This window comes from Nicotiana tabacum, chromosome 23 (genome assembly GCF_000715075.1).
Source record: "Nicotiana tabacum cultivar K326 chromosome 23, ASM71507v2, whole genome shotgun sequence".
Taxonomy (NCBI): domain Eukaryota; kingdom Viridiplantae; phylum Streptophyta; class Magnoliopsida; order Solanales; family Solanaceae; genus Nicotiana; species Nicotiana tabacum.
The window spans coordinates 79,835,646-79,846,191 of NC_134102.1; the positions used below are offsets into that span (position 1 = coordinate 79,835,646).

The window sequence follows — 10,546 nt, forward strand, 5'->3', positions numbered from 1 at the left end:
CAGTAGCTCTGACCTTCCTACAACGTCTTCACATGCCTCTGATACACATGCTTCGGATGGTGATGACGAGGTAGTACATTATGATCGATATGGCAGGATCATCATAGTCCTTGAGGGTGATGGGTAAGTGTTATTCATTATTTTTGCGTCTATTGATTTGTAACATTTTTACTAAGATATTAATGTATTTTTATTGTTAAATTGCAGGTTCAGGATGGGTAATAAGACTACGAGGATAATCACCAATGCCATCAGAAAGCTTTATGATGGCCTTTATGCGACTTGGACTGATTGCCCATTCTCACTAAAGGAGCAAATTTTCAATCAATTTAAGGTATAAATGTTCTTTTAAATAGTTTAATAATTTATATTTATGATATTTCCATCTAATATTTAACTTTTGAAATACAGAGCAAGTGTGTATGGGATGACCGCTATAGCGCGAAAGTGGCTACAAATTTTCATCATAAAGCTCGCAAGAGATTGGCGGATGCTTTCTCGGATGCTAGAAAGAAGAACAAGAGTCCTGGCTGGTTACTTGAGAATTTGTGGAATGATTTGCAAAGGCAATGGCTTACCGCAGAGTTCTTAGAGAGGAGCGAAAAAGGAAAGAAAGCTCGCACATCCGAGAAGGGAGGCTCCTTGCACACTGAAGGTGCGATCAGCCTAGGGATAATAAAAAGAAGATTGGTACGTAATTACTTAAATTATTTTACTTTTCTAAGTATATTTATTCTGTTTATTAACTAAATTAATTTGTTTTCAGGAAAAAGAAGTATGGGCGTCCAATGAGTCATGATGAGCTATTCAAGGAGACACATATTATGAAGAAGAAAAAAGAGAGGGATCAAGATAGGTGGGTCGAGGACCGGGCCTCGACTGCATATGTAAGCTTTTAATTTTCTTTAAGTATTATAATTTACTTTTATAAAAATTTTAAAATACTGATTTAATTTAAAATAATATAGGGTCGCTACCAAAGTAACGTGGAGGAATTCATCCGTAGTCATCCAGCTGGTGAATCAGGTAAGCCAACCCAACCTTCGGACGAGGATGCTGAAAGAATATGGTTGGAGTCTGTTGGTGGTCCAAAATGGGGGAAGGTATACGGGCTTCCTACTAAAAACTTCCATCGCTATAAGTGTGGAATGCGAGGAATAGGGACTTCCTCACAAGGCGAGCAACTTAATAGGGAGAGCCTCTCCGCTATGCGGGAGACACTGACAAAGCTCACATCAGAGCTAGAAGCGGCCAAGGAAAGAGAAAGGCTTAAAGATGCTCAATTCCTTGTCATGCAAGCTCACATCAGAACTCTCCTATCTAGTAGAGCTTTTCCGTTGCCCCGATCTCGTGAGTCATCTCCAGAGGGTCGACCTCCATGTGATCGTTCCTCCCGTCCTGCTCGTGATCGTTCCTCCCATCCTCCCCGTGATCGTGCTTCCCGTCCTCCACAAGACCGTTCTCTATATCGTCTTGTAAATGAAAGTTCATCAGACAGTGATGATGATATTGTAGAAAATACCCCTTGACTTTTATATACTTTGAACTAGACAAATAGAACCAGTTTTGAACTAGTTGTAATTAGTTTTAACTTGGTTTTGAATTTTTATGTTCAATTGAACTTTAATTTGTTAGTTTTAAAGTATTTATTGAATGTTTTGGTTGTTGTTGTGTTGTTGTTGTTGTGTTGTTGTTGTTATTGTGTTGTTGTTGTTGTTGTTGTTGTTGTTGTTGTTGTTGTTGCGTTGTTGTTGTTATTAGGTGTATTGGTATGCTGGCAGGTGGTGTAGGTGCCAAAACAGGCATTTTATGCCAAAATTAAACCCAGAAAAACCGACCAAAGTTGGTCGGTTTTTAATAAAAAAATAAATTATTCCAAAATACCGACCAAAGTTGGTCGGTTAATGAACATTGAATTCCCAGAATTCAACATTACCGACCAACTTTGGTCGGTATTTTGCCTGCACTGTTGAGATTACCGACCATAGTTGGTCGGTAATGTTTAATTTTAATTATTTTAAAAAAATATATATTTTCAATTACCGACCAAAGTTGGTCGGTTTTTTTTAATTTTAATAATTAATAAAAAAATATAATTTAGTTAAACCGACCAACTTTGGTCGGTAAAATTAAATTAATAAAATATGTTTCCGACCAAAGTTGGTCGTTAAGTAATTAAACTTGTCAGATTGTCGTTTTAAGCTACCGATCAAAGTTGGTCGGTATCGGTAAGCCATTCCGACCATCAAAACACCGTCCACACCGTAATGGTCGCGTTTTGGTCGGTAATTAGCCATAACCGACCAACTTTGGTCGATTTTTTGGGTCCATTTTGATAGGGCATTCGTGCTTTTAATATAGTATAGATATAGATATAGATATAGATATAGATAGATAGATAGATAGATAGATATAGATTATAGTTGCATTTTAAATTAATATAGATATAGATTTAGGGGCGACTATATTAAGTTAAAATTCAATTGATTTCCCTTATTTTGGAAGGGGGTAATAAATTAATAATTGGTGGACAGAAATGGGTATTTTTGGAAAAGGCAGGTCGTTCTGATTGCTGAAGTAGTCCACGTGAATGAATGGATATATATGGTGATGAGCCTAACTGCCAAACAAGAGAGGAAGAGCTAGTCTGCACAGTGCACGCACCCACTTTCCCGGGTAAAAACTAAGACATCACAACAATTCCTTTAATATAATTCCTCTTCTCTTTGGCTGCAACTATAAAACTTACCATGGCATTAAACTTGTACTTTGAAGCTTAGAGGCTAGCTGTTAGTTATGAGGGTCATTCAAACTGCTGGGTTTAATTACTCATTTCTCCTCCAACAATGCTCCTTTTCCAGGTGAATTTACTCTTCTTCTACCCCAATTGTTATATCTTTTTGAGAATTATGATATTATTACTCTTGTTTCATGTCTTGACCTTGGAAAGTTTATTCATATGGTTTTAATTCAGTCATAGTAGAATCAAGATAACTTGTTTCCATTTAACTAGAAATTTCATGGTTTCAGAAATATATATGTCTAATGTTTGATTTAATTTCATCACTTGTTGTGAGCCTAATTATGCTTTATAAATGTTTTACAATAGAAAAGTAAAGGAAGGAAAAACAGCAAGGGAATGGTTGTGGATCTAAACAAATACAAAATACTAAGTATTAAAAAGATATCTTTACACAAATAGCCCGCTGATTCACTCTTTACTTTTCCTATACATTGATTATACATGGTTATATATGAATTATACATATATTATACATCCACCAGCTATTGTTAGTTTAAGCGGCTATTTAGGTTAATTCTTCTATTAAAATAGTATGTAACTATCACTGGTGTCTTTCTACTTCCCTTCAACTCTGTTTCCTTCCAACCACACTCCTAATGTTCAAATTCATGTTACGGAATAGTAAGCGTTTGATTTTTTTTTTTCTGTTCTCTTCATGCTATGGCAAATATAAAGCTGGTATTTGTTTCAGGAAGAGAATTGGAGTCGTTGAAGTGATCAAGTCTAATTTGTCAGACTCAGATTCCAAGAGAGCAAACCTTTCTGCCAGGAAGAAAGAAAGAATTAAGCTTCCCAAACATGACGGTATTGGTGGAGATAATAAATCATTTCATATAAGTGAATTTCTGAGCCATAAATCTGGTGTTGAAGCAATGTTGAACAAAAGAGCTTTGCAAAGCTTTGAATCTATTGATTCTAACATGTACAGGTAAGGATTTGTTTCGTCTTGTCAAGTGTCATGGTCCAAGGACATTCTATCTTGCTCTTCTATCTTTTCTTCTTGCTGTGTGAAACTATTGCATTTTAACCACCTTGAACATTCTTTTAATATTGTGGCTAGATGTCAAGTAGTTTTCGAGTTATCTGTTTATGTATTGACAAAAAGATTGAATACCATTCGGTCATACATGTCATCGTTACATAGAAAAGAAGTTTTGCAGAACAAACGCCACTGTGCAAAGAGACGAATTTGATCGAACTATTACGCCTCTAAGCAGGTATTAGAGTACTGAAAAAGTTAACCATTTCATACAGTTTTATGAATACTCGTATACTTCTATTGGTCTATGAACCGCAAAAGAGATGGCATTAGGCTCTATGCTGCATTCTAGATGACTTAAGGATCCACTTTTTGCACGGACAGGTCCTGAAATATGAGTTGTATGATTACTGTCAGTTTAACCAATTAGTACTTGTAGTTTTTGGTTAACTTCTGAGATTCCACAGTAGCTAGGAAAGGCTTAAAGATTTCTAAGCGTTGTTAATAGGTGTTGCCTAAGAGCCACCTGGTATTTGTTGACTTAACCTGATTCTTGCTTTCATATACTATTGTCCTTATCATTTGTTCAAATGCGTGAGACTTGGTTTATTTTGCTTTTCTGTTTCGGAAATCTTCATATATGCTAGCTATAGATTCTTTTGGTCTATGCTAGTTTTGCAAACAAATAATCGTTTGGTATATCTGCCCTCTCCCTGTTAACATGCGGTCCATCAAAAGAAGAAAGTAATTTAGCCCCCTGTGCTTGTGATATCACAATAAGCTTATAACCTAATCATTTTTGGTAATTAAAAGATAATTAGCTAACTGGTCCTCACCGCAATGCCACCACCTTAAACCTAGACTTACCTTTACTGTTTGTAACTTAAGAAAGAACTGCCAGTTGGGCTGTTATCCCACTAGGAAAGATGATATAACTAAAAACTGCGGCTAAATGAATTGAAAGCCAATTCTTATGATCGTCCAATAACACTAACCAAGTTGCAACGGATGTTTTCAAGAGCCAACTGAATGTGAATTGAGCAACAGGCAGTGAAATGTGCAAAACCAGCAGCTTACGCAACCAAAACTCCAGTGACAACCAAGCAAGATCTTCTGATGAATTCTTCAGACGGCTAAAGTATAACTGCATCTAAACGAGCATTCTACCCTAGATGATGACCATTCAATTCCAATAATGACTAATCAACAATGGACATTCTAAGTGGCCTAACTTCTTCCTCAGATAGTGAGCAGAACATAGAGACCTGGTGTTGTTGTTGGATAGATGACTAGAGTTTATCAACATAAGATAGATGTTATGTGATGATTAGTATTCTTAATAGAGATACTTCTTAAAAATTTGGTAAACTCCAGCCTTTAAACCCACCTCCCCAAGGCCCGATCATGTTTTTTCTTATTTTTCCCTTGTGACTCAAACTCCCAAGCTCTTGGTTGGAAGCGAAGGGTTTTATCACTTGAGTAACCCTTTCTTGCCTTCCCGAATGGAGATATCAAACAACTTGGGGTAAATTTAATAATTCTCTTCTCTCCTTTTAGTCTGCGGATATTACTTCCCATTATTTAACATATTTAACTAAATGGAGGAGATGATATGCTTAATTAGGTTCTCTAACTATTTGGGGGAGTGGATTTCAATTCCACTAGGTAATTATCAGCCTATACCTGAAATAGAAGTGTGTAATTGAGAAGATATGAAATCCTCGAGAACTATCCTGCATGAGAAACTTTCATGTACCTCACATAAGGTTAACGTTTAGCATATTTCCTGTGTTTCTTGAGGTATCCATAAAAGATATGGCAAGGCAAAAGGAAGAGGGAAATTCAACATAGATAAGGGGATTTGGATAGAACAGTAGAACTATCAAATAATCGCATTATGAAAAATGGTTTATAGCCACTGAGAGTTTCAACTACTTTGGCGCCTTTTCAGTTTGTGACGGATAATCAGAAATGTTCATGTATTGATACCAGATACTCTTTGGCAGAGAAAATAGTTCATCTTGTGCTTACTGTATAGGGTAAAATTAGTTTATAATAAATGATCGAATAAAAGCGTGGCACATGGAACTGAAGACAGGCAAAAGGCGAACCAAGTAATAGACAGTATCGGGGACAACGGCTACAATTGATATCGGATAGACCCCGAAGGGAACATGGTCAACGGGAGCAGATCGAATATTTATCATCGGATAGCATTCAATGAAGAATATTCTCTGACATTAAATGGGCAACCGTTGCACAGAATATTTGCATTCATGGTCTGCCGTTACGTCTTCATTAATGGCTCATTTATTGTCATTTTTAAGTGGGACTTGATCCTAGGATCTTGTTTCCCTAGGTATAGCTATAAATAGCAGGCTCAGCAACTATTGTACGACACGAAATCTTTGACAAAACTTATGTTGTATTTCACTTTCACGCTCCATTAATCAATTTTATTGACTCTTTTACATTGCTATCATTTCTGTCTTCGGAAACACTGCTTTCGGAGCCAAACTTGTCATCTTCTTCAACTTTAATCGCTAAGTCTTACTTTTAATCTTATTTATTTACCATTTTTGGATCAAATTTGTTCGCTTGTCTATAGACCACGTAACAAATTCAACTGTACCGTTTTACGGGTAAACACTTGCCAGCCTATACACACTAAATAAGAGTTATAAGATTTTGCTGATTATGTTACTTGCAGGTGTACTCTGCCACAAGTTCAACTTCTGAATTTTGAAGTTGCCCCTGTTTTGATTTTACAAGTGAACCCAACCAGCGAAGACTGCACTGTGAAGATGTTGTCTTGCAAGGTAAGGCTCCTAAAGATTGCGAAGGTAATAAGCATAGATTGTCTGCTTCAAGTATAGTATCCCTGATTCTGGAAGCATCGCCAACCTAAGGAAGCAGTATCTGTGACTGCTGTTCAATGCGTCTTTCTTCTAGACCAAGAATCTTCCAAAGTTTCAATCTAGTTGAATTGTTTCATGAGCTAGCTAAACGCCTGGAGATGTTTAGTTGTCTGAAAATGAAATTATGCTGTGTGATCGCCAGTTAATATAGTTGCTATGAGGAGTAAAATATTCGCAGTTGCAGCTACTGCTTTTAATCTAGTTAGTACCATCGGAGAAGAATTTTATCTGGAGTGATATAGAGAGGAGGAGATAAAAGAGTGTAGTTAAGGTATAATTTCCCAATCTTTGTACAAGCAAGAAAACAGTTTTCTTCTGGACATTAGCTTCTCCCACGTTTAACTTAACAATTCTTCTTTGTAAATGAGTCTTGCATATTCATCGACCTTCCTTTCGAATACACGTAATTCACTGAAGGAAAAAAATAAACCTGATAGCTTAAGATTTATCGCTAATATGTACAACCATCATCTGCTGAGATTCTATGTTTCCTAAATTAGTTATCGTTCAAGAAGTTGATATATAAGTGCCTAATGTTCATTGCAGTTTGAGGGTTCAGATTTGGTAGAGCAGCAGAATGACCACTTTTCAGGTATATCAAAACAAGATCAGAGCATGACATTGTTAACTTGCTTTTGAAACATACTTAGAATTTATAATTACATGTTTACACATGCAATTTTGTTAACTTGCAGCATCAATGGTTAACTGTATAACGTGGGAAACAGTTGGATCTCAGCCTTTCCTAAATGTTGATGTGAAATTAAATATCTCTCTTGAGGTTATTCTCCCTCTCTTTCCTTAGAATGTTTTATGCTTATTCTCATGCCAAATTTCCTATGACATGTAGGAAAATTTCTCAGAAAGAAAAGGCTACCCTATTTAACATTATCACTTTAGCAGTACTGATTTTTCTTCTTAGAATTTCTCCAGGACAGTCTCAATATGAATTTTGCAAGTGTTATTCTTCATTCTGAAGGCTGCGTACAATAGACCCTTGTGGTCCGGCCCTTCCCCGGACCTCACGCATAGCGGGAGCTTAGTGCACCGGGCTGCCCTTTTTTTATTCTTCATTCCGAGTTTTGACAGCATCGCTTGCAAATAATATGATTACAGTCATGGAGTTGATATGGGGAACGGGCAGAGGCGAATTTAGGATTTAAGTTCTATGGGTTTAACCTTAATATTATGGGTTCAGACCTACTATTTTTTGCAATTTTAGTGAATTTTTATACATAAATTTATCCTCTGCGTTGAAAGTATTGGGTTCAGATGAACCCGGTGTTCGAGTGCTACATCCACCATTGGGAAGAGATGAGGGGTTAAAGGAGTACAAGGTTGAAGGTAGACAGCATGAATATGCTCGTGCATGTTTACATACATGCAGCAAGGGATAAAGAGAGCCACTTCCTTGTCCTAATATCTGACGTACGGTATAAAACCTTTTCCTACACTAGAATCATAGCTGCCTTTCAGTTCTCATTGCTTATTTACACCTTTGGAACAGTTGGAAAAAAGTACTTTTAGCATGTCATCCATAAAACAGTCAGAAAATTGAAGCCTTATTATCAAGAATGTTAGATTGATAGCACATTATACAGGGGTGGAGGGACAAGCCGAACTACGGGTTCGGCATGTAGTTCGGCTGAACTCAGTAGCTTTTTCTCAAACAATGTATTTAGTGTTTAAAATTCATCGAATATGTACAAATATTAAATTTAGAACCCAGTCACTAACACTTGGAGTCGTGTACTAAATTTCAGAACTCATAAGGTTGAAATCATGGCTCCGCCTCTGACATATGTTCTCATTTTTGACTTGTTAAGTCTAAACTGGAGTAGGCATGGACTTTTTAACCGTGCTCCTTGTAAACTTCCAATTTACAATTTTCATATCACAGATCCATCTGATTGTAGACTTGTAGTTAGTTATAGTAACACCAGCATGTGATATGCGGGATATAACCAGATTTGATGGGTCATGAATGATCTATCAATAATCTTCAGACTGTTGTTCCACTCCACAGAACTGAGGTCTAAATGTATTTGAATGAGTAGATTCTTTTAGTGAAACTTATTGTTAATCAGAGATATATTTCCTTTGAATCTCTACAACATTCCAGTACAATTATCATATTGACAAGAAAAATTTCTTGTATATTATGATCCTCTCAATGGAATTTGTCACCTTAGATTGTATTTGCAGATATATACCATGCCATTTACCATGCTGCCTACTTCTGCTGTTGAGAGTCCCGGTAACTTGTGAGTCTATTGCTAAATTTTCTTTACTCTCTGTGATCACAAATAGTTTTAGAAACATAAATTGCAATGTAAATTAGATATTAACCAAACTCTGTTCATTGACATGTGTGTTTTACTGTACCCGGATTTTTCTTAGAGTAAGGACCATATCAAAGTAAACAATCGGAGTGTCATACAAGGTCTTTGCTCTGATTTAGACATGAAACCTTTTGCACCAAGCTTGGTCCATCTCATTTGAACCTAAATACATCTGCATGTTTCCATTTGCCAAGTTCTATCGATAATTCCTTCACTCCAGAAGTTAAGGTGATCATGACTAGTTAGCAGTGACACTTTTTCTTGATCATTTCAGCATATAAATGAACATAGACGTCTTCATAGAGCTGTTACTTGCTGTAAGGGTGACAAATTCCCGCAATAAACTTTTCATGGTATCGACCTCGTGGAACAGCCATTTCCATTAGATAGATTCCTTGTAAAAGTGCTTTATACAGCATAACTTAAATTTGATATTAAATGTCTTGATGATTCTTTTTATGGGACTTGTCGCTACGGATTGAAAAATCTTTATCATTGTGAAAACATAGTTCTGCAGACAATCAAATAGTTTCAAAATGAAATGATATTTCTATCGTAAAAAATAGAAATGACCCTCACTATTTTTATACTCATTAGTCATCTTTAAGAATTCTGAAATACCTATTTCTGTAACTTTTGTATTTCATCTCAAACGAACTATGTTTCACACAGAATGATGCAGGCTTTAGTGGACAGGCTAGTGCCGTTGCTTTTGCAACAACTGCTTCAAGATTATGACAACTGGGTTCAGCAACATCAGAAATCTCTGTCGTGAATCCAACTCCTTTGTACCTGAGTAAGTTAACTACATTTATGGCTTGGTGAGGAAAATATAATGAAAATCCATCTAGCTACAATACTCTATGTGAGCCCATTTGCTCCATCCTTGGTGGGTAAGTTTAGCCATCCGGAAAACTGTACTTGTGGGTTGTTGGCTTGTCGCAAGCTTTCAACTGGGTGGTGGACTAGTCTAGGTGCGCACAAGCTGGTTCGGACATCATCATATCTAAAAAGTGTATGAAATTCCATCCTTCCATGGTTCAAGTGTAAGCTGCCTATTTGATGCTCATTTCTTTGTGCAAAATATCAATCTCAAAAATACCATCATCTTTAGTGATATCAATTCATTCAAGTCTCTCAGGTCGCCGGTGTCTGAAGTCATCGTAAGCTTGCTACATGCTAACATGTTTTCTACTCAAGTTCTTATCAGTCAAAAGCAAACCATGTTCTCCTCTGTTTAATCCTTCGCAAAAGGACCATTAACCGTAAGGAGATTAGTGTTGGTAAGGGGATTAAGGAACAACAGCAACACATGTTCAACACTAAGAATGCTGTTCATGGTAAATGAGAGTAGTAAAGGTTGCAACACGTGATTTTTCTGGGGCTGCGGCTGACCGCTTATCTTGGCAACACAGCCCATATAGTTTTTGTCATACTAAATTATCTTTCATTTTTTCCCCTATCATTGTTCTGAGGCGGAGTCAGATGCAATGGTACCGGTTCA

General features: G+C 36.7%; 1 protein-coding gene across 3 annotated transcripts; it reads left to right on the plus strand.

Annotated features, from left to right (window-relative positions):
* Positions 1-2,544: 2,544 nt before the first annotated feature.
* On the plus strand, positions 2,545-10,180 carry LOC107808615 (uncharacterized). Of its 3 annotated transcripts, none has more exons than XM_016633135.2 (8): positions 2,545-2,676; positions 2,776-2,861; positions 3,495-3,731; positions 6,493-6,601; positions 7,247-7,292; positions 7,396-7,481; positions 8,906-8,964; positions 9,715-10,180. In XM_016633135.2, exons 2-8 carry the CDS (start codon positions 2,797-2,799, stop codon positions 9,815-9,817), a joined length of 705 nt encoding a protein of 234 aa, XP_016488621.1. In that variant the 5' UTR covers positions 2,545-2,676; positions 2,776-2,796; the 3' UTR covers positions 9,818-10,180. The 3 variants fall into 3 exon arrangements, with proteins under 3 accessions (XP_016488621.1, XP_016488622.1, XP_016488624.1); XM_016633136.2 differs by having other exon boundaries at positions 2,561-2,676; positions 2,781-2,861; XM_016633138.2 differs by lacking the exon at positions 8,906-8,964 and having other exon boundaries at positions 2,627-2,861.
* The last annotated feature ends 366 nt before the right edge of the window (positions 10,181-10,546 follow it).